Source organism: Saccoglossus kowalevskii, chromosome 20 (assembly GCF_978046115.1).
Source record: "Saccoglossus kowalevskii chromosome 20, keSacKowa6.1, whole genome shotgun sequence".
NCBI classification, from domain to species: Eukaryota; Metazoa; Hemichordata; class Enteropneusta; family Harrimaniidae; genus Saccoglossus; species Saccoglossus kowalevskii.
Genome location: NC_140660.1, coordinates 27,837,067 through 27,861,564, shown reverse-complemented (window position 1 = coordinate 27,861,564; position 24,498 = coordinate 27,837,067). Strand labels below are relative to the sequence as shown.

Sequence of the window (24,498 nt, the reverse complement as noted above, 5' to 3'; positions counted from 1 at the left end):
ACTAGCATGTTTATACCAGGTACTACTCTACGTAGAAAGATGATCCGATAAACCGATTAATAGATATAAAACCTCACCCATTTATAAAAAATAAGCAATTAAGTATTGTTTATACATGTATACAGAAAAAGATTACAGTGCCAAATCTCAATGTTAAATACTGTAAAAGGGTTAATTATTCACTGGGTTTTAATTTTGCTTATTTCGCTGACTGAAAAAAGCGTTCAATTAAAACCAAGTGAATATGTAAAATTTAGCATAGAACACATTATCTAAATAATAAAACCGTGAATTTAAAACCCACTGAATATGCCTGAAATGGTAAATCAGCGCAATTTAAACTCAGTGAAAATTAGTCATTTCACAGTATTACATGGTGAAAGGAAATTTACAAAAAAAAAGTTTGCTTTGTTTCCTACACAATTTGTCTTTAAAGCTATGGGTTCTACACAAATTAAGCAATAGGTCACTTTCATAAATCGAGCGCCCTCAAACACTTCCTGTTTCAGAAGAACTGAAAGAGAGGCTAGTAGGTATAGAAACTCCACTGTCTCCATTCGCTGGTTCCGGCGTCCTTTGCGAATGGCAGGTAGGACGCAGGTAACTAGTAATCGCCATATTGTTCCATTTGGGCCGGTTTTCCGGCCGGAAGGAACGCGACTGGGTGACGTAATTTGAAAACATTCCAAGTTCCGTTCTACGTAAACGTGTCTGTAATACTACAATAAAGCCATGCTCATACATACTGCCTGCTTAGATTTGATATGTTCTATGCAAATTTATAAAAAAAAAAACAGTTTTTTTTATTCGCCCCACTTTCGAAAGTAAACGGCCACGAGCGTAAGCGCTGACGTCAGGTAACTAGGGGAAATGGAACAAGCAACGAGAAAGTGGTGAACCAATCAGAATGCCGGAACCGTTACTAGTTACCGGCCTCTTGTGGCTTGGTACGCCATGACACTTGAGGCGGGAACCAGCCAACTGTCTCCATAGACAGACACATCAGCTATCCAGGAAGTACTGTTTTAAATGTAAGAAACAATATGAATTTCGGGTCAAAATAAAAACAAACTCAAAATTCATAGTGTTTCTTAGCTTTAAAACAGTACTTTCTGGATAGCTGATGTGTCTGTCTATGGAGACAATGGGGTTTCTATACATACTGGCCTCTTTCAGTTCCTCTGAAACAGGAAGTGTTTGAGGGCGCTCGACTTATGAAGGGGTCTATACCGGTAATGTGCATATATTCGTGTTCACACTGCTTCCAAGTACCAATACCGTACAGTAGCACATGCACTGACATAAACTACAGAGGTGTTTCTATTGTCAAAATAAGTGATCTTTTAACAATTCGTCTTACAACAAATACAAATGGAGGTTTATATGACCTATACAGAAAATGCGCTTTCATTAAAGTAATTACAATAACCCAATATTACAGTTAAATATGACCAGCCTTCCAATCTGACTGCCAAGCCACGCTTCTATAAAAAACTGTTCTAATTAAAAGAATACCCCTTTCCCACCAAAAATCAGCTTGTATAAATGTATAGAAAAAATATCCCTCCCCTTTCTCCCACCAAAAATGAATGTCTTTATATTACAGATGAGAAAACCCAGTTTTAATTTTTCATTTGGACTTTTCATTAACTACTCATGTTACAGGGGTGAGCAGGTTGTATTTAGAGGGACTGGAAGTTACAGGATATTACATTTCCATGAGAAACCGGATGATTTCTTTGACTGCGTGTCAACGACCTTGACGCCTTGGTTCCTGGGATTTGGGCTTGATTCCTGTAAGAGATAAATAACACAAACTATCAGCGACACTACAGTAGTAACATGTAAAGTGCAGAAAACTTAAAGCTCTGGTCACTACTCTGTCATCGTCCCCCTGCACGATGTTGGACCGTTTGGACATTCCTCCCTCTAAACACCGTGTGGTAATTCTATTCATAACCGTGGATGGTTGTTGACACCCCCCTGAACAGCGTAACAAGATTACCCCTACATATGCAAAATATTTAAATTTAAATTTTCTCGATTTAAAATATTTTCACCGGTTCTTCGTTAGGTGTTTCACAGCAGCTCGTGCAGAGCTCATAAAAATACATAATAGAGTGGTGCTAGTCTTAAATAGCAACGTGGAGCGTCTTTGTGACTTAGCTCCACCGCAAAGATTTTGATAGCTTGGCCAAGCGCATTGAAGAAAGAAACAATATGATTGGTTGTTGGTAAACTGATTCTAAACTGTGAGGGCATTGTCACATAGTCCTAATGAAATACTTCAAGGTGATAGTGGAGTGCTTCGCCGGAACATTCACCTTGAAAATTCAAGATGCCACACTGTGTGAAAACAGCATTGCTAAACAGTGATTTTCCCACAATGCAAAGTGCTACAAATTCTTGACAGTTTTGGGAAGTTTTATCAAAAGAAGAGTGAAATAGAAGTACAATATGAGGAGACTTCATATGATATATATGGTGATATGGTAACAGCGTGGTGATATGATAACAGCGTGGTGATATGATAACAGCGTGGTGATATGATAACAGCGTGGTGATATGGTAACAGCGTGGTGACATGGTAACAGCGTGGTGACATGGTAACAGCGTGGTGATATGGTAACAGTGTGGTGATATGGTAACAGCGTGGTGATATGGTAACAGCGTGGTGATATGGTAACGGCGTGGTGACATGGTAACAGCGTGGTGACATGGTAACAGCGTGGTGACATGGTAACAGCGTGGTGATATGGTAACAGCGTGGTGATATGGTAACAGCGTGGTGATATGGTAACAGCGTGGTGATATGGTAACAGCGTGGTGATATGGTAACAGCGTGGTGATATGGTGACAGCGTGGTGATATGGTGACAGCGTGGTGATATGGTGACAGCGTGGTGATATGGTAACAGCGTGGTGATATGGTAACAGCGTGGTGATATGGTAACAGCGTGGTGATATGGTAACAGCGTGGTGATATGGTAACAGCGTGGTGATATAACAGCGTGGTGATATGATAACAGCGTGGTGATATGGTAACAGCGTGGTGATATGTAACAGCGTGGTGATATGGTAACAGCGTGGTGATATGGTAACAGCGTGGTGATATGGTAACAGCGTGGTGATATGGTAACAGCGTGGTGATATGGTAACAGCGTGGTGATATGGTAACAGCGTGGTGATATGGTAACAGCGTGGTGATATGGTAACAGCGTGGTGATATGGTAACAGCGTGGTGATATGGTAACAGCGTGGTGATATGGTAACAGCGTGGTGATATGGTAACAGCGTGGTGATATGGTAACAGCGTGGTGATATAGTAACAGCGTGGTGATATGGTAACAGCGTGGTGATATGGTAACAGCGTGGTGATATGGTAACAGCGTGGTGATATGGTAACAGCGTGGTGATATGGTAACAGCGTGGTGATATGGTAACAGCGTGGTGATATGGTAACAGCGTGGTGATATGGTAACAGTGTGGTGATATGGTAACAGTGTGGTGATATGGTAACAGCGTGGTGATATGGTAACAGCGTGGTGATATGGTAACAGCGTGGTGATATGGTAACAGCGTGGTGATATGGTAACAGCGTGGTGATATGGTAAGTGTGGTGATATGGTAACAGCGTGGTGATATGATAACAGCGTGGTGATATGATAACAGTGTGGTGATATGGTAACAGCGTGGTGATATGGTAACAGCGTGGTGATATGGTGACAGCGTGGTGATATGGTAACAGCGTGGTGATATGGTAACAGTGTGGTGATATGGTAACAGTGTGGTGATATGGTAACAGTGTGGTGATATGGTAACAGCGTGGTGATATGGTAACAGCGTGGTGATATGGTAACAGCGTGGTGATATGGTAACAGTGTGGTGATATGGTAACAGTGTGGTGATATGGTAAGTGTGGTGATATGGTAACAGTGTGGTGATATGGTAACAGCGTGGTGATATGGTAACAGCGTGGTGATATGGTAACAGTGTGGTGATATGGTAACAGTGTGGTGATATGGTAACAGTGTGGTGATATGGTAACAGCGTGGTGATATGGTAACAGTGTGGTGATATGGTAACAGCGTGGTGATATGGTAACAGTGTGGTGATATGGTAACAGTGTGGTGATATGGTAACAGCGTGGTGATATGATAAGTGTGGTGATATGGTAACAGCGTGGTGATATGGTAACAGTGTGGTGATATGGTAACAGCGTGGTGATATGGTAACAGTGTGGTGATATGGTAACAGCGTATTGATATGGTAACAGCGTGGTGATATGCAGGGTTCTCCCCAGAAAAAATGCATAGCGCCGGGGCTAATTTGCATAATAATTTGCATATCATTTACATATCTTTCCTTCATTGATTAACAGAACTTATTTACAATTATGAATATTAGTGAGCTCAGTCACAGGGCAAATATTTTTTTTAATGGAATCAACACATTATGTTTCACAATTTAGAAGAGTTTGAAACATTCTCGAAATACAAATGCTACAGACTAAAAATAAACACAAATACATTATTGTTGCAATTTAATTGTTTTGTAAAACGTTGAAGGAAACTCATTCAAAACGTTAAGCCAGATTTATGTTCACGAATCTCATAATTTTATTCACTCCAAAAACATTCTCTTTCAAAAAATCGATCACGTAATTAATTGACGTATTGTTGTAATTTATTATTCGTACCATCAACTTCTAAAACGTTTACAATTACAGTAATGAGCGAACAAATAAAGCTTCAAAACGATCATCAAAGTTACGACGTGACATAACTTACTTGGCCATGTTATACACCAGTTATAGCAATAATTCCTCAACAAATTTTACTTCTTTTTTTTTTTGATATGAAATGTAAGTAAAATCCGACTTATTTTTATCGGGAGCGATTATTTTTGATCACTTGATCGCTTCGGTAAAAAAAAACAGACCCGCCATGATGTTTGTGAAACATTAGCATGTGTCCTTTGACCCGATGGATCAAGAATTCCATTAACCAATCAAAATGCCGCATGGTAATGCCGCATGGTAATGCGTTTTCCGAATGGTAGTGATCATAAAAATTACATTGCGGAAGTAAAGCGATGTCGTAGCACGATGTGTTGGCATAACGATTTCAATTGAAAACTGCATGACAGCTTTCGAAAGAGGTGATTTGCAATTTTTAAAAGGTAAATTAGGTCTTGAAAGAAGAGTTTTCACATGATTCGCAATGATAACAGTGGACTGTCGACAGTCCCTCTGGCCTTACGTGTGTGTGTGTGTGTTTTTTTATTATTAATATTAATCAAACGCCATAGGCGTTTGCGAAATGCCGAAGGCATTTCAAGCGAGGGCCGTAAGGCCCGAGAGACTGTTATAGCCTGCTGCGCCACCACTCGCCACTGTAGAGAAATTCTCCTGTAGCGTACCATCATGATTGACAGGCAGAGTGATGTCATAAAAATGCTAACCAATCACAAGTCACGCAGTCCCAGGTCAACAGGAAGTAAAAAAAATTGAGCCACCAGACGACGCAATAGTTTATAAACTTCGTTCAGTCTGCACCTTATCAGCACAAGATCGGCAAGAAACATCAGTGTTCAGATGTCGGTCAATTTCCTCTCCTATCACCACCTCAATGTTGTTACATACGACGGTTTTCGACGAGCCTTTAAATAACTTTCGCCGACATTCTGCATCCTTTTTACCAGAGAATTCTCTTCCGCATAGAATACAAATTAGCTCCTTGGATCGGGGGGAAATGCACAATTTACTCACTACTTTCGTCGGAGTTTTACTGGGCGAAATGTTGTCGTACATCATGAGACACCAACGCACTCTTCCTTTGTTTAAAATTAGATAACTCGCGTTCGCAACTTGTAGTTCTGGATGATACTTGGCAGAAAGCGATCTATACTCGGCGAGACGATCAAAGTCATGCGTGACATAAAAAAACCCCGCGATTTGACCTTTGCATAACAGTTTAACTCCGCCCATATGCAAATTATTACTACGTCATCGAGATGCATGCATAATTAATATCAAGGCCAGTCCTGCAGGCTATAACAGTCTCTCGGGCCTTACGGCCCTCGCTTGAAATGCCTTCGGCATTTCGCAAACGCCTACGGCGTTTGATTAATATTAATATTAATAAAAAAAACACACACACGTAAGGCCAGAGGGACTGTCGACAGTCTATGATAACAGTTCAAATGTATTTTACCAAATCACGCAATAAACACATTGTTTTTTTCTTGAGTAGCGTGAACTGATCGTGATGTTATATCGAGGTGGAATTGATTTTGAAATAATTTTAGCTTTCAATCTAAAGACTGTGTCTATCGCAGAAAGTATTTACTTACAAACAAAGAGGTGCTAATTCCACAAATTTGACTAGCCGCTACGCATCGTGCGACTAGGTCTATTGTTTATAAATTATAATCCACGACTGGCAGGATGCGTGTCGGTCGGTACGTAATTATACCAACAATCAGACAATAGTCCTCGTCGGAAGCATTTCCGTGGTAGTCACTAATTTTGAGTGACGGTCAGGGCCGACCGGCGTGGCGAACAAAGCTTTTTCACATCTGATATTGGTATTTCAAATATGAAATCAAGCGCCGAGGTGGGAACACATAGCGCCGAGGTCCCAAGGTATAGCGCCGCGGACCTCGGCGCTAAAAAGCCCTGGGGAGAACCCTGGATATGGTAACAGTGTGGTGATATGGTAACAGCGTATTGATATGGTAACAGTGTGGTGATATGGTAACAGCGTATTGATATGGTAACAGTGTGGTGATATGGTAACAGTGTGGTGATATGGTAACAGTGTGGTGATATGGTAACAGCGTATTGATATGGTAACAGTGTGGTGATATGGTAACAGCGTATTGATATGGTAACAGTGTGGTGATATGATAACAGTGTGGTGATATGGTAACAGTGTGGTGATATGGTAACAGTGTGGTGATATGGTAACAGCGTATTGATGTGGTAACAGTGTGGTGATATGGTAACAGTGTGGTGATATGATAACAGTGTGGTGCTATGATAACAGTGTGGTGATATGGTAAGAGTGTGGTGATATGGTAACAGTGTGGTGATATGGTAACAGTGCGGTGATATGATAACAGTGCGATGATATGATAACAGTGTGGTGATATGGTAACAGTGTGGTGATATGGTAACAGTGTGGTGATATGATAACAGCGTGGTGATATGGTAACAGCGTGATGATAGGGTAACAGCGTGGTGATATGGTAACAGTGTGGTGATATGGTAACAGTGTGGTGATATGGTAACAGTGTGGTGATATGGTAACAGTGTGGTGATATAACAGTGTGGTGATATGGTAACAGTGTGGTGATATAACAGTGTGGTGATATGGTAACAGTGTGGTGATATGGTAACAGCGTGGTGATATGATAACAGTGTGGTGATATGATAACAGTGTGGTGATATGATAACAGTGTGGTGATATGGTAACAGTGTGGTGATATGGTAACAGTGTGGTGATATGGTAACAGTGTGGTGATATGGTAACAGTGTGGTGATATGGTAACAGTGTGGTGATATGGTAACAGCGTGGTGATATGGTAACAGCGTGGTGATATGGTAACAGCGTGGTGATATGGTAACAGTGTGGTGATATGGTAACAGCGTGGTGATATGGTAACAGCGTGGTGATATGGTAACAGTGTGGTGATATGGTAACAGCGTGGTGATATGGTAACAGTGTGGTGATATGGTAACAGCGTGGTGATATGGTAACAGCGTGGTGATATGGTAACAGTGTGGTGATATGGTAACAGTGTGGTGATATGGTAACAGTGTGGTGATATGGTAACAGTGTGGTGATATGATAACAGCGTGGTGATATGGTAACAGTGTGGTGATATGGTAACAGTGTGGTGATATGGTAACAGTGTGGTGATATGGTAACAGTGTGGTGATATGGTAACAGTGTGGTGATATGGTAACAGTGTGGTGATATGGTAACAGTGTGGTGATATGGTAACAGCGTGGTGATATGGTAAGTGTGGTGATATGGTAACAGTGTGGTGATATGGTAACAGTGTGGTGATATGGTAACAGTGTGGTGATATGGTAACAGTGTGGTGATATGGTAACAGCGTGGTGATATGGTAACAGTGTGGTGATATGGTAACAGTGTGGTGATATGGTAACAGTGTGGTGATATGGTAACAGTGTGGTGATATGGTAACAGCGTGGTGATATGGTAACAGTGTGGTGATATGGTTTTTTAATCTGCCCTGTCTCACATCACACTGTGGTTCTAAATAAGTCGTGATAAAATAACATACCATTTTCTTGTCCATCTTTCCTTTGATATCTCTAGCTAGTGTAATAAATGCCTGCAATCAACAAAACATACGTAAACATAAATAAACTTATCTTCTTTTTCCTTTCTTGTTTTTCATAAAATATTATTGCAACATACTGAAACTTGTATTTCTAAAGATGTAACATATTGTATTATTATACATCTGTCACCGTAACCCCATAAGTCACAGCATGCTGTAATTTTGCGGTATTTTTTTCATCCTACCATATTAGGAAATGCGAATTTCAAATAGGTAAATACTACGAAGAATAAGTTGAAACTATTGATGACAATGTTACTCACTTAAAAAGTTTTTATAAAAGGGAAGGCCAGCTTGAAAGTTAAGTTATGATTGGAATGTACTGTATATTCATTCATAATATGACAAATCTTTTAAAACATTTTGTTATTGGTACTAGTAGGTAATCCACTTATGATGTGATGTACTTACCTCCTCTACATTGACACTAGCTTTGGCACTTGTCTCCATAAACTTAATACCATATTCAATTGCAAGCTGTCAAAGAAATATTAACATTAGTTATATATACATATATAATAATGTCTTAATGACCAGAAAACACTAAATCTTAGGTATGTTGCAAGTTTATTATTACGACCACATTGCGGTCGATGTATAAAATACAATACTACTGTGAAATACTTTATTTTCACTTGGAATTAATTTTCGCTATTTTCGCTGAAGGAATGATTCAGTGAAAATAATATGCAGTGAATATACCTTTTTTCCTATATTTTACATTCAACTCATCAGTGAAAATAAATTCCATACAAAACACCCAAAACGTCTTTTCAGCAAAAATTTATTCCAGCTAAAATAAATTATTTTACAGTATGCAACAATAATTCATCACATGATAGTAGGATAACCATATCAAAGAAAGCTTGGAAAGAACTCCCGTGTGCTGAGAGTATTGGAGACACATTAAAAATTAATTAAAAATTACTTGAACTTGAGATATTGATGGAAACGCAGAAAACTAATTATGCAAATAAGGTAACTAATATGAACAGATTTAAGTGTAAAACTAATAAGATCTGCACAATGTACCAAGTTTCATTGAAATGTGATTAGAACCAAAAAATTATTAATTATTATGCTAATTAGAGAATTAATATAAACAGATTTTAACCCAAAATTAATCAGGCTGTCTATTGTCCTAGAGCATTTATGTACCTAGTTTTATTCAAATGTGATGATCAATACTTGAGATATCAGTATTAATTAATTATGTTAATTAGGTGATTAAGAAGCATAAATATTTACCAAAAACTAATATGGTGTATAGTCCTAGGTTCATTGAAATGTGATGGGTACTCTTTAAAAGTTTCATTAAAATCCAATGAGTGGTTTTTTAGACATCAGTGCAACAGCCATCAAACAGCAAAAAATTAACTAATTATGCAAATTAGGTAATTAATATGCACAATTATTTATCCCAAAATTAATCAGGTCTCTGCATGTCGCAAGTCTCATTGAAATGTGATGACTAGTACCTGAGATACATTTGTATCAGGTGAAAAGCTGAAAATTAACTAATTAAGCTAATAAGGTGATTAATATGCACAAATATTTACCCAAAAACTGATTAGGTCTCTGCATAGTCCTCAAGTAACTATGTACCAAGTTTCATTGAAATGTGATCATTACTACTCGAAATATCAAAAGCTGAAAATTAATTAATTATGCAAATTAGGTAATTAATATGTACTGATATTACCCTAAAAACTATCAGGTCTGGGCAGTGTCATATGACATCTTTGTAAGTTTAATTGAAATGTGATGATTAGGACTTGAGATATCAGTGGAATTCAAAGCCGGAAATTGATTAATCATTATGCAAATTAGGTAATTAATATAAACAGGTTTTTACCCAAAACTAATCAAATCTGCGCACTAGTTCAGAGCATCCATGTGCCAAGTTTCATCAAAATCCAATGAGTGGTTCTTCAGACATCAGTGGAACAGTCATGGAACAGCTAAAAATCAGCTAATTATCATGCAAATTAGGTAATTAATATTCATGAATTTTTACCAAAACCTAATCAACTCTGCACATTATCCCAGAGCATCTATGTACCAAGTTTCACCAAAATTTGATTAGTGGTTTTTGAGATAACGGTGGAACAAAAAAAGTGACATACATACATACATACATACATACATACATACATACAGACAGACAGGGTAACTGCAAAGACTCCCTTTTGTGCTTCGCACACGGGAGTCAAAAATACTTCACCACCTAAAAATTCAACCACTGTAAAAGGGTTAATTATTTTCCCTGACTGGAAAATGTGCTAAATTAAAACCCAGTGAGTATGTAAAATTTAGCATGGAACACATTATCTAAATGATAAAACCGTGAATTTAAACCTACTGAATATGCCTGAAATTGTAAATCAGTGAAATTTAAACCCAGTGAAAATTAGTCATTTTACAGTACCTAATTTAGCAGATTTTCATCATTTATTGGCTTCTAAAACTGTGTCTGATCACAGAATTGTGTTTTATTTGGGTTTATTTAGGTCAGATTTGTCTTAGATCTATGATTCAACACCACTATAGGCTTTAATTGATAGAACAAGTGCTGTTGAGCAGTACTGAAAAAACTCATACACAGTAAATCTGACCACCTGATTATTTAACAGATTTGCATAACTTATTAGCATCTGAAATCTCAACAGATCACAGAATTGTGTTTTTTTAAGTTCTCTAAAATTTAATCTACCTTTAATTTTTCTTCTTGGATCAATGGTTTGACTTATATTTAGGCTTAAATTTATATGAAAACGACAAAACTAATAAACTGGCAGTACATGTGAACACTGTGAGATGATCATCTGCTATAGGTGTACACACAAAAATATCATGGAGATGTGCTCCTAACAGAGCAAATATGGTAACTATTTAGCAGTCATGACCCGTAGACCCAAGTTTGAATCCTACATTAGGCTGAACATCAAAGGGTCGACCCATACCCTGGGTGAGTGTGCCACAGACTCAATGGGAAGGCCAATTCCACTGGCCGAGATTCATTCACTAACGAATGCGACTTTGAGGGAACCTTGGTTAAGGTCCACAGGTACTTGTGTTCGACCGAGCCTGGTTGACGCCAGGGTAGTGCATTAAATTGTCATTTGATAGAGAGTAGGCCACACAGCCCTGTCATGTAGTCCCAAACATGAGTATGACTTCTGTGGAAAGAATGCACTATGTGTCAGCACTAGCACTTTTAATATGCACATACAAAAAAGTCCGGAACTGTCGCCTGGCACAAAAAAACTATTTAAAAAAAAAAAGCAGTCCAATAACTGACCTGTTCTCCCCTTTCCTTAGTCACTGTTCTCCTGTCTTCCATGTCACATTTATTTCCTAGTATCATCTTCTCCACATCTGCCGATGCATGCTATAAAAAAAACAATCAACATCAAGAGCCATGAATACCGATTCAACAATACAACTTTAAAGCAATGATACCACAACCGTAATTTATGCAGAAATTCACAAAATAGTCCCATCTATAGTCTGTACTTTCCTTCAGAAAATTGGAACAAAAATAGCCAAATTTTTTGAGTAAAAACAGAAAATTTACTCAAATTTTGTCTGTTGGCTTCAAAATTAGGGTTTGTTTCCAGAAATATTGAAGAATATATGAAAAACTTGCAGAATGAATTAGGCAACAAAGACTGGTATTAAAAACCTTTTTACCACCAGACTTTCTCGTTTTTTAATTTAATCAGTAAATGGCACAGTTCAGGTCTGAGCCAATGCACCATGTATCACAAATTTAACTCATAGTTAACATTTTTAGGAATCTTAAAATCCATGATATATGGTAATACAATGGAGGAATGGGACAGTGAGCAATTCTCTCAATGTGACCTCTAGAGGGAGTCTGTTACTTTGGTGTGATTTATGCACTTGTAGCTGTTACTCACCTCTTCAATGTTTCTGATCCACTTCTTGATGTTATCAAAAGATTTCTCATTTGTGATGTCATAAACAAGCATGATGCCCTGAAATCATACAAACAAAATCTACTATTAATAACATGAACATTTGAATGCCAATGATGACACAAGTTCAAAAAGGTATTTCATTTAGGGAGGTTCAAGCCAAATTCTAGACTGACATGTAGGCGTGTGTGGCGCCCTCGCCGGCCGAACGGCATCAGACTTCACTAACGCCTGTTAGAATAGTGTATGTCTCGTCGGCACGATCAATACTGCCAATTCGCAAAGTTCACGCCTTCTTGCAATGAGTTTCAATGAATATTCATTTTGGTGGTCATGGTAACACCGTCAATCAAAGCCATATTTGCATTGACGGCAAAAGTCACAGACTGTTTTCAACAAGATGATAAATATTAGGCGAAAATTTGCCAGCACCTCATCACACTTTATGTCAACGAACAAATGAACTCTGCCGTGAATGGTTATTCTTTGATGGCTGTCACTATCTGACACACCTGCGATTTGATTGGTACTGACACAAAATCGTCGGGGGAAGTGAAAAACTACATCTCTCTGTCAGGGTGTGTTGGGTTTGGAACACTGCAGAGGGCGCAACTCATGCATCCTCGTCAGGGCGTTCAGCTTTCATCAATCAAAACAAAATGCATCATTCTAAATTACGTCGTGGTAAAATTGTAAGTACACCTATAAGGTACATTATGTATATGATAAAACATTTACGGACTGGATACGGCTATTGCTGCACTAGGGCGTATAGCTTATTCACCCTCACAAGCTTGGGCACTCCCGTCCCACAACCTCGGGCCGCTAAAACTGTATCCAGTCCATAACAAATATTATGTCTTCTTAGTTCATAAAATCTCAGGTAAATCCCGATTTTATGAGTTGAGTAGCCTGGGTTGCTAACGCGGTCGAGTATGTTTTAAAAAGTCAAAACAATACAGAAACAGTCAGGGAAATAATATCAAAGAACGCAATTTAGATGAGTTTAGAAAAACCATTTACCATTAGAGATGTACCAAGTGACATAACAAATTAAAACGATTCCTACTACAGTTTACTACACTGGCATGGCAAATTTCTTATTAGCCGTGAACCGACGAAGACAGCTACCAGAAAATAAGATGATAACGATAAATAACATATCCTGTAAAATACTTTATTTTAGCTGGAATTAAAGTGTTTTTGGGTGTTTTGTATGGAATTTATTTTCACTGATTTTTGACAAGGAATGTGAAATATAGGAAAAATAAAAACAATTAATTCCAAGCGAAAATAAAGTATTTCACAGTATCTGTCACTGTATCACCATAAGTTACAGAGTACCATAATTGTGTGGTATTGAACGCACTTTCTGCATCCTACCATTTTAATGCATGCAAATTCCAAATACATGTATGGAACAATTACCAAGTTGAAGGAAGTTCATAGCCTGTAAGTTCTGGGTATCCTACACCAAGTACTTTGATTGGAAGATGTACAATAATATAAGGTTATTACGAGAATACCTCAAAGTATGCATGAAGACAGCAGTGTTCTCCCCAGAAAAATGTATCAGAGTGGCGGCTAATTTGCATATAATTTACATATCATTAGCATTTGTCTGAAGATAAAGAAAACAATAATGACAGGCTTGCATGGATGAAAATGTGTCTTTATTTTTTAACAAATTTATGTAGAAGATTAAATGAATCTGCTGCTGTGTGATTTCTATGTAATGTTGATTCTTCGGACTTTCATGGAAGCCCAGTGATCTGCAGCTTTTGAGAACGCCGTGATTTTCTTTGCTTCCCACTTCTATTAAATGACATGGCCTTCTTGTGCATCTCCGAGTGTGCGTGTTTATCGATAGCATATTTCGTAATAGTTATACATGGCATAGAATTCCATACCAAAGAACTATTTCTGGATGTTTTTAAGTTGAATTTTCCACATATGTGTCACAGCATTCCTAAAAGATAAGAAATAGGAGCGAATCAATACTTGTATTTAAAAAATATCGTTACGATCAACACGAAAATAAACAAATTGCCGCCATTTTGAAAAGTCGCTAAACTTAAAAATTGCCACGATAAACTTTACCCAACTATTTCAAAACACAATACTAGTATTAGTTACTTTGATAAATCGTAGCCAACAATTTTTGAACTTCCAGAAAGAAGGTCGTTTCCAAAAAAATGTTTCGACGATCGGCAAAAAATGAAGCCATACAAAAATTTACTAAACTAGGTCAAAACTCGCTTCCAAGTAAAACGCTACAAATAAATACTTTTTTTACCTTTGCCATCGGATGTTTCTCTCAGCCACGTATATTTTGTTGTCCATTGTGCATCAAATCTAGAGTTTATTTTTTTGCACTTTTCGTTGTAACATCATCTTGGACACGTTTAGTACCACTGCCGACAGGGGTACCGGTGACCGCGTTGCTGGTGGGTTTATCGCTCGCAACCAGGGGCCCAGCAGGGCGTTCTACGCGGAACCACAACGTAATATTTCTGCTGTTTGACATCGTTGCTTCTTCCAGCCAAATATGCTACTGAGAAAATACTCGCTATTACCCCAATTAAATAGGGCGAAAGTGTTTATTGTCGAAGTACGAAGCTGTATTAGTCCATTGTCTTTGCGTAATCACTGACATGTTTCCATTCACACCTGATTTGGCTCACAGTACGGACGCTGATGACGCTGACTAACAGATTCGCACGTGTATTAACAAGCTAAAAGAAAGAGTAACAGGAAATGCCACAGAGTAGCGGGCAATCTCTCAGAGTAGCGGCATAAATAATGGAGTAGCGGCCCCGCTACGCTAAAACGCTTTGGGGAGAACACTGGACAGTACAGCTGGAGTATCGACCGATGCGCACCGGAGGTCGATGCACGGCGTACTGTCTGAGGAAATGTCGAAATTCAAATGTTCAGAACAGAATCAGCGAAATTCTTTGCATGGAGTCCGGTGAAACTCTGGTGGCAGCCATGTTTTGTTTTTATTATAGGAGGACGCTTACGTGAGTAATCATTCCATATTCGTATTTCCTAATATGGTAGGATGAAAATACCCTGTAAAATACAGCAAAATTACGGCACGCTGTAACTTATGGCGTTATAGTGACAGATGTATAATAATAATAAAATTATTATGAGAATACCACAAAGTATGATAGATACACCATTACTCACACTGTACTGTGCATACTTTGCAGTATTTTCACAATAACCTTATATTATTAGAATAAAGACTTACCATAGCACCCCTGTAGTACGCTGTGGTAATAGTACGGAATCTCTCCTGTCCTGCTGTGTCCCTGTAATTCAAATACACCAAGATAGAGAGTCAGCTAATATCAATATTTTAAATATACAGTTTGGTGGTCAGCTAATGTAAATATTTGAAATATACAGTCAGAGGGTCAGGTAACATCAATATTTAAAATATACAGTTAGGGGGTCAGCTAATATCAATATTTTAAATATACAGTTTGGTGGTCAGCTAATGTAAATATTTGAAATATACAGTCAGAGGGTCAGGTAACATCAATATTTAAAATATACAGTTAGGGGGTCAGCTAATATCAATATTATATATATACAGTTAGGGGGTCAGCTACCAGTAATATCAATATTTTATATATACATGTGGTCAATATATAGGTGGGTTACTATGCTCAGTTTTGAAAGCAAGCTAAGCTAAGTGAACACTAACTGAATGTAAAGATGCACTCAGACCAGACTGAAGGTGACTCATTGAAAGTTATGTGTATGTGTATGTGGTAAGGTCAGCACAGTTCCTTTTAATTTTTTTGAATCTTGAAAATACTGTGAAAATTTGCCCATTTTCCCTTTGAAATGTTTTTTTCTGCATACAAAATGCATGGAAAGTTTCTCAAAAGACAAAATTTCACTGAGAAACTACAATTGAATCTGAGAAAATTCAGCGAAAATAAGGCTTAGAGGGAACACTGGTTATCAGCAATTCAGCTCACTAAAATAACCTGATGATTGCTGATTCAAATCACCCACATCAAATATAATAACCAGCCTGACAACTCCATTAAAGAGATAAACTACCATCAAAACAGATTTTCTGGACTTTTCGAAGGTTTTATCTCATAGCGTTGTTTACAAATCCCGGGTAAAAACAATTGGTTGCCAAACCACTTTTCACACAAAATAGATAAAACATCTATATAAGCATAGCATAATTAATTTTTATGGTAAAATGTCATTTTCATTAAGTTACATATACATTTACAGGTGTGCTAAAGAAAATTTTGAATTTGAACATTATTTGGAAAAAATTAAAAATAAAAATCATAGAATAGCTTATACTAAATTTAGAACTTCTGCACATTTTCTTCCCATTGAATCCGGTAGACATAAAGGCATTTTGAAGGAAAACAGGCTATGTAATCTCCATGAATGCAATGAAGTAGGGGATGAGAAACATTACATTTTATATTGTAATAATTGTCAAATCAAAGAACAAAGATCTAGATTCCTTGCAGCTTTATACATCTATGCCCCAAAGCTGGAAGATTTTAGCATGGATGAATTATTTGCTATTATTGTTTCAAGTAATGATTTTTTCATTCTTAGCATTTTTGCAAAATTTATTTTCTATATTCTTGATATGTTTTAATACTGTAAGTTTTTGTTGTTCTGAATGTTTTGTTTTGTTATTGTTATTTTTGGACTTTACAAATAAAAAATTCTATCTATCTATCTATATATACTTAGGGTGAATAAACGGTATGATGTATAATAACAGTTTTTATTATGAGAAATTTTGGTGTAATACTAATTATTTTTCAAGAATTAGCATTTTATGATAAATTTCTTGTTTTACACTGGGTAAAAAAATCTGAAAAGTTAATGACTTGTATGTTTAAATCGATAACAACACTTTTGAAACCAAAAATTTTGATAAATTTGTTGTCCCACATTTGTCAGGTTGAATACCCGTGAATAACTTGACATAATGATGTCAACTACCGTACTTTCAGTTACTGTTTATGACATCACGTGGGTACCCTGACACAATATAATTTACATCCCAAGAAATTATAAACAACAAAATCAAACATTTCTAAGTGTAGAGAAACATGTCTAGCAGACTCTGTGGTTTTCCTTCAGACATAGCTATTGAATGAAACATACGTATACATTCTTTCCTTACATGGGGGCATCAAAGGCAATTGCATCAATGCCCTGAAAGTTTTCCTTGGTGCCCTTTGAAAAATACAGTTGTTCGATAAACAATTATCGAAACACAATTTTATCAAATTTTGCCTTGAAGATTCGTGTTCTATCAATTCTGAAATTAAAGCCTTAATAATCCTTAAAATTAATCTATTATTTTACCCAGCCTTCATTTGGTAGTACTCCTCTATTTAATGTCAATGCATAACGAAAAATTATGTTATTAATTTTAATTTTGCGAGAACATTTTTTGAAATTTGAGTGAAAATCATGAAATATTGTACATGTTATGTAACAGCAGAAAAAAAAATCTGTAGGTTTTTAGGGGTTTTCCATTTGAAATCTAAGAGGTGGGGGTCGGGTCAGGTGGAGGAGAGCTGAACTTTGCAAATATTACATTCACAGGTGTCAGACAAAATATTTTTCATTCACGCTTCGGATACTTTAGGTAACTTTCTAAGAGACAGGATTAGGGTTCAACTTGTCACTACAACAATCTAAGGAGATTGATACAATGTAGCTATACTGAAAACACAGTCAACCATAACACGATTTACATGTCTGGTGAAAGTGTTCTCACAATCCAATCTGAGGTCAAAGGTTATACACCTTGTGCTATCACATGACTAAGCATTGGCCATGGAATATTTTATAATCATATCGAAACAACAATCTTTGCATCATGTCTGAATTTAAAAAAAAATATTTGACCATTAAATACTGTACTTACTGTAAAATACTGATTCAATTTCACGAAAGATGAATTTCACTAATATCAAGAGTCAGTGAAAATCCCACAAGTTATTAACAATGAAAAAGTTTCTGGTGTCCTACAAACTTTGTTTTTATGAAGGCCATGATATCAACAAATTGTAACATGTTATACTAGTAATTCTTTACAACAAAAGCTTTGCCAGTGGTGATTAATGTTTGCTTTAAAATAACTCGAGCAGGTGACTGGTCAAGTTTCTGTCTTTTTGGATTAGTTGACTGAAGACATTTTTACTCAGTTCTAGATTACAAAGACTTTCATTAAAGAGCAGTAGTTGTCGCGCCATGCATGCACAAAATATATGTGTCTCATATAAACAAAGATGGCAACTTTGACTGTTACATAGACCAACGAGTACAAATTGAGACGTTTCCAAGCTTTCATTAGGTATTTGTAGGTGATTGGAAGGTATCGAAGAAGTCACCGGTGGTAATTAGTGCAAGTCACGCACAGGTCATAATTGTGATTTCCATTAGAAGAGCAGAGTGGATTGTGGAAAAATCAATGTTTATCAACACAAATGTTGCACATGTGCAGCGCGACGACTGCTACCCTTTAACACATGCCTACAGAAAGCAGTCAAGGTTTGCTGACATAATGATATTCAACACGATCAGGCATCAGTAATTTTTCACTGTGACCTCTTGTGAGAGAATAACTGGATTTGATGATGAATGAACACTGTGTCTACTCCATCAGTTGTGTTGAGTTGACTCAGCCACTACTGTACAATACTTTATTTTCCCTTGGAATTAATTTTTGCTATTTTCGCTGAAGGAATGATTCAGTGAAAATAAAATCCAGCGAATATACCTTTTTCCCTATATTTTACATTCAACTTGTCAAATATCAGTGAAAATAAATTCCATTCAAAACACCCAAAAAATCTTTTCAGCCAAAATTAATTCCAGCTAAAATAAAGTATTTTACAGTAAGGCCACACCGATTTAATTTAATGGATGACATCCACGCGCACATTAGTTTTTGCCTGTTTTCAACAAAAAAAATCTCCGACGACGAGTTTTCACGAATTGGTTTTCTGTCCAGAACTTGCCGACTCTTATTGTCGCAAAACTTGTTTTGGACTACCTCAAAACATACCAATTTTGTCGTAAATGATCTTCTGCACATGCTTATTGCGTTGCCGGGAATTCCAACATGGCGACCACACCACCAAAATATGTGAACATAAAAGTTCAGAGAAAAAACAGAGGGATTTTTGTAGACTGGTACGCAATTGACGTAGGCCAGGGAAATGTGACGTTTATACTGCTATACGAGAGATTGGTAGCGGCAAGTGAGTTCCGCCCAGACAAGTTTAAGGACATATTGTCCAGAGTGGCTGTCCCACGTTTCTTCTGCAATGATGAGAGAAATGGGAGAGGAGTGGAGGTGTATGGTGGCCTAAAAGTCAGTCAGGCGACAAGTCAGTTCGGTTGCTTTGTCCGCATTGAAGCCGACAAAACTGCAACGAAAGCAGAGGAAGCTCCTCGGCCAAGGTCCGATTTTTTTTTTCATTTTCTGATTTGGATAATTTGCTTGCACACACAGTCAGTAATATTTTGATCATAGGACAAATTTTCATTAAGATACATGTACATAATTTTCTGCATCCAAATTTTTGTTGGTGTTTTTTTTTTTTTTCAATATCGAGCCTTTTGTAATTTGTTACATAGTTGAAGTAGTTCTAGAGCATTTGTGTCTGCACTTAGTCTATCTGAAGTGTCACTTTAAAAGCTGTAGTTTGAATGTCAAAGAAGTTAATTTCCAGGTTGCTGTTGACAAACTTATTGTTCATTTTTAATTCATTTTTTTTTCAATACAACACAGTAAGTTTTTCTTTATTTAGTATTTATTTATTTATTGTTGTTTTTATGATACACTGTGTTCTGTAGTTCAATTCGTAATTTTTATATCAGCTCCATAGTCCTGTGGTTTTAGCAACATTTTTTTTTTGGCAGGTTTTTTTTTTTTTTTTTCGCCCTCTCGCATTAGATTTGGGGTCTCCAGAGGATGTCATTCATAAAATTAAATCAGTGTGGCCTAATTGTGTATACTAAGTAAACATTCTCTACTTTACATTGAATATCATCCTGCATGTAAGTACAACAACAAAAACACAGAACTGGCACAAATTGCCACACTAACACATTATAGTTAGAGGGAAATTTAACATTTAGCCAGGTTTAAGCTGCCTCAAAGCTGCTTGCTTTCAAAACCAACACATATTTAAATTCTGCAAAGTAATCTGTCCCATACTAGTAACATAGGTAAACATTACAAAGAATAAGGGTCTTAAAAACTTTATAAATTATAATAATTTATGAAAAAGACAAAACTAGCTGATAGTCAGCTTAGAAGTTGAGTTACACTTGGACTGTACTATAAGTTGAATATAATAAATGAGTGCAGTGTACAATGATATCATTTGAAAATGTTCCAATATTATAATTTGAATTTGAATTTTGATAGTACCAGTAACAACTTACCATATTTGTAATTTAATTTTCTTTCCATCTAATTCTATCGTCCTTATTTTGAAATCAATACCTGTAAGACACAAAACATACAGTTGTGATCACCATGGTTACAAGAACAATAGGAGTATACCCTATACTAAATATCCAATTACTATTAAGCCTAGTCCCACCACATTACTCTTAAATCACCGTGGTGATGAAATCAGATCTTACCTATCAGACCTCTGAGCAGGCATATATGATACTGTAAGCATCAAAAGAATTTGTATACACGCCTTAAATAAGTGATTTTAAAACTGAATGTTGTTTTTCAATTAGACAAGTTGAAGGATTATAAATGTGTGTGATTGTTCCACCAGTAAAAGGTGCTTTTTTAAAACATTTAATGGCATAGCACAGTTGAAGTAAAACTTTTATAACAAACTTTTAGTTGGCTTGTAGCTATCTTAGTTTGCTTTTAAAACTGTCACATATCTAAATAGTGTAATCTGTTTAAATATGTTCCATATTATCTCATTTTGAAAATTGTACGTTTTACTGATAGGATAATGCCAGCTGATGACGACCTTGGAAGTTAAGTTACAGCTGAACTGTACTGCAGCTGGTTGGCTACTTTTGCTTACTTTCTAATCACCATATAACTTAATTTTGAGTATTCAGTCCAAATGTGAATTACTGTAAAAGACTTTATTTTAGCTGGAATTAATTTCCACTGAAAAGACTTTGTGGACGTTTTGTAGGGAATTTATTTTCACTGATTTTTTACAAGATGAATGTAAAATATAAGAAAAAAGGTATATTCGGTTGGATTTTATAAATGTTTTGTTTTAAATATTACTTAATTCTATCAAGACATAATGTCTCAAATTGAGAAAATTTTAAGCAAGTGGGGTTTGGGGTGGACTGTGAATAGTGATAAGTACAAATGATTGCTGTGTAGCCCTGTGAACATTGATTGTGTATCAGAAATTATTTTTATTATTATTACGTTAATTTTCTATCTATCCATGACTATTTGAACTTTCTGTAAATAATTGTGATAAATACAAGCCATTCGTGTGTAGCCCTGTGAACATTGATAGCGTATCAGCGATTATTATTATTACCTTAATTTTCTATCTATCCATGACTATTTGAACTTTCTGTAAATAATTGTGATAAATACAAGCCATTCGTGTGTAGCCCTGTGAACATTGATAGCGTATCAGCGATTATTATTATTACCTTAATTTTCTATCTATCCATGACTATTTGAACTTTCTATGGTAAATGGGTATGCACATACATCACATGACAGGAAAGCCAGCAAACTTTACTTCCTACTGCTGAAGTTAAAGTTGTATCGTCAGCAAAACTCAGTCGAAAGCCTTTTCAATTTGAGAAACTTGGCCAAAATCAAATATGAAACTTCAGAAAGTTACTGCAATGACGCATTATAGTGTAGAAACCTGATGTATTTAAACTGTTTACTGTGGAATACTTTATTTTCGCTGGAATTAATTTTCGCTGAAAAGGCTTTTTGGGCGTTTTGCTTGGAATTTATTTTCACTGATTTTTAATGAGATTAATGTGAAATAAAGGAAAAAAATATATTCGCTGGATTTTATTTTCACGGAATCATCCCTTCAGCGAAAATAGCGAAAATAAATTCCAAGCGAAAATAAAGTATTCTACAGTATAGACTTTATTATTTATAACTTGAGTGAAATAATTCTACAAAAGTTAAAATTCAAAATGACTACACAGAGAAAAACTCAAGATAATGATGTGCATTTGGAAAATACTTCACATAGAATATTTACTTTTTGATATACAATCTTTGATCATCAATCAAACACAGTATCCTGCATGGTGAAAGCTCAATCACGAATGAATCTACGAACTGCTCTGTGACATTTTGCTATGACAAGGCAAACATATTATATACTTATTATTTTTATTCATTCCTAACACTCACCCCAAGGGGATGGAATTTTTACTTGCTGATGATATCTGTTGACAACATTTTGACACCGACTTACCACCCAAGGAAAATACTACGGTAATTGAGTTACCAAAATATGTTCATAATCTGCTTCACAAAAAAGGAGGAGAGCATTAAAAGCACTCTAATAGCTGCCTCAGTTCAAAAAATACAATAATAATAATCGCATACTTTTATATTGTTACATACAGATACACATTTTATATAGAATTCTTTATTAATATTGTAAAGTTAATGTGACATTTCTTTTTCAGTTAACAAGTTAATAAAGTTTTTTTACATACTTATGTAGTCATAAAACTTTCCGCAAATATTAAAGGTGAGACAATTGATAATACATATATAATGTATTCCTCATATTGCAACACTGTTTAACTGGTTTCTTTGATTATTGTAGTATTTAGATATATGTTTTTATAAATATGATTTCAATGTTTGTCATGCGCGAATTTAGGGCAAATCAATTGACAAACCCAGCCCACCGGAGGTGCGTGGACACATCAATAGGAGCCAGTGTTTGTTGTTGTTTATTTGTTATTTCCATTTATTTACACTTTATTATTCACTCACATCATTTTGCCATTGCAAAAAAGATATTAATATTTATTTATTTATTTATTGCTTCCCTTTTGTAACAGGGGCTCACTATGTAAACTAGGAGCTGCACCAAATAGAAAAAAAAAATACATTTCACTCAAAGACTTATGGATAAAAAACTTTTGATAGACAAAAAGAAATTAAGTTACATGAACTAAGATAACACAATATAACAACAACAAAAAACATCTAAAAGTAGCAACAACAACAAAAAATAAGAAAACTAAAATATAAGAAATATTATTATTAATATTATGTGAAATTAAACATTGAAGATTACGCATGAGAATACATTGGGAACGATGGAGGAAATATTATATTTAGTTTTTATGTATCCTTTGTTAGCGTAGAATGTTATGTGTAAAAATGGAATGAATATCCAGCGCCCCTGGATATGAGTCGGTAAATTGTGTTTACTCTATACTTGGACTACACATAGTTCTTTGGCAGTAACGTGGCCGGCCACAGCCGGAATAATCGATCTGTTAAAACTGCTCTAACACAATTTTGCCAACAATACAGCAAAAGTTCAAAAATAGAAGTACTAGTATATCGTGCATACGTGGGTGATGTGTTCTTATTTCAAAAAATAAAAAAACAGAGTGACACAAAAGAATACACGGAAATGAATGCGGAACAAAAACATCTGCAAAACGCCTCGTCTATTGTTGTTGGCTTCGAGGACACAACATTGACCATGGTCGGTAATGGCATTTCTGACACGAATTTAAATCGACAGATAACGACACGTAGACGACAAACTTTCGTTAAAATGTTCGTTTTTTAACCAGACAGCGTTGGTCTATTCACATTCCTGGAGACTGCCGTTCAAAAGTTCATTTCAAAACAATCGGAAACACGGTCACCAACGCCTGCATCGTGTGTCGTCCGGGATTTAGTTTCGTGAAATGTCAATTTACTGAACTTACCAGACACACAGAACGTTAAAATTTCACTCACCTATTGTTGATATAAATGTCGAATTAAATGCGTCTTCTGAGAATCTAAAAAGTACACAAGTTTTTCCAACACCAGAGTCACCTATGAGAAGCAGTTTGAAAAGAAAATCATAGGTTTTCGCCATTTTGTCTGTGCGTCTGTCAGGGAAACACCCTCATTTGCATAAATTGTAGGC

General features: G+C 36.2%; 1 protein-coding gene across 1 annotated transcript; it reads right to left on the bottom strand.

The window, feature by feature from the left end:
- Positions 1-1,594: 1,594 nt before the first annotated feature.
- Positions 1,595-24,498, bottom strand: LOC100370066 (ras-related protein Rab-8A-like). Its single transcript, XM_002735464.4, has 8 exons — positions 24,324-24,498; positions 20,792-20,852; positions 15,576-15,636; positions 12,299-12,376; positions 11,677-11,766; positions 8,787-8,852; positions 8,316-8,366; positions 1,595-1,794 (listed from the first exon to the last, which is right to left on the bottom strand). Exons 1-8 carry the CDS (start codon positions 24,445-24,447, stop codon positions 1,699-1,701), a joined length of 627 nt encoding a protein of 208 aa, XP_002735510.1. The 5' UTR covers positions 24,448-24,498; the 3' UTR covers positions 1,595-1,698.

Coding starts and splice junctions, on each gene's coding strand:
- LOC100370066 (XM_002735464.4), bottom strand. CDS start 24,447: ATGGCGAAAACCTATGATTTTCTTTTCAAACTGCTTCTCATAGGTGAC. Junction 12,377..15,575: donor CGTACTACAGGGGTGCTATG/GTAAGTCTTTAT, acceptor GTATGATTTCAG/GGCATCATGCTTGTTTATGA. Junction 11,767..12,298: donor GGATCAGAAACATTGAAGAG/GTGAGTAACAGC, acceptor TTTTTTTTATAG/CATGCATCGGCAGATGTGGA.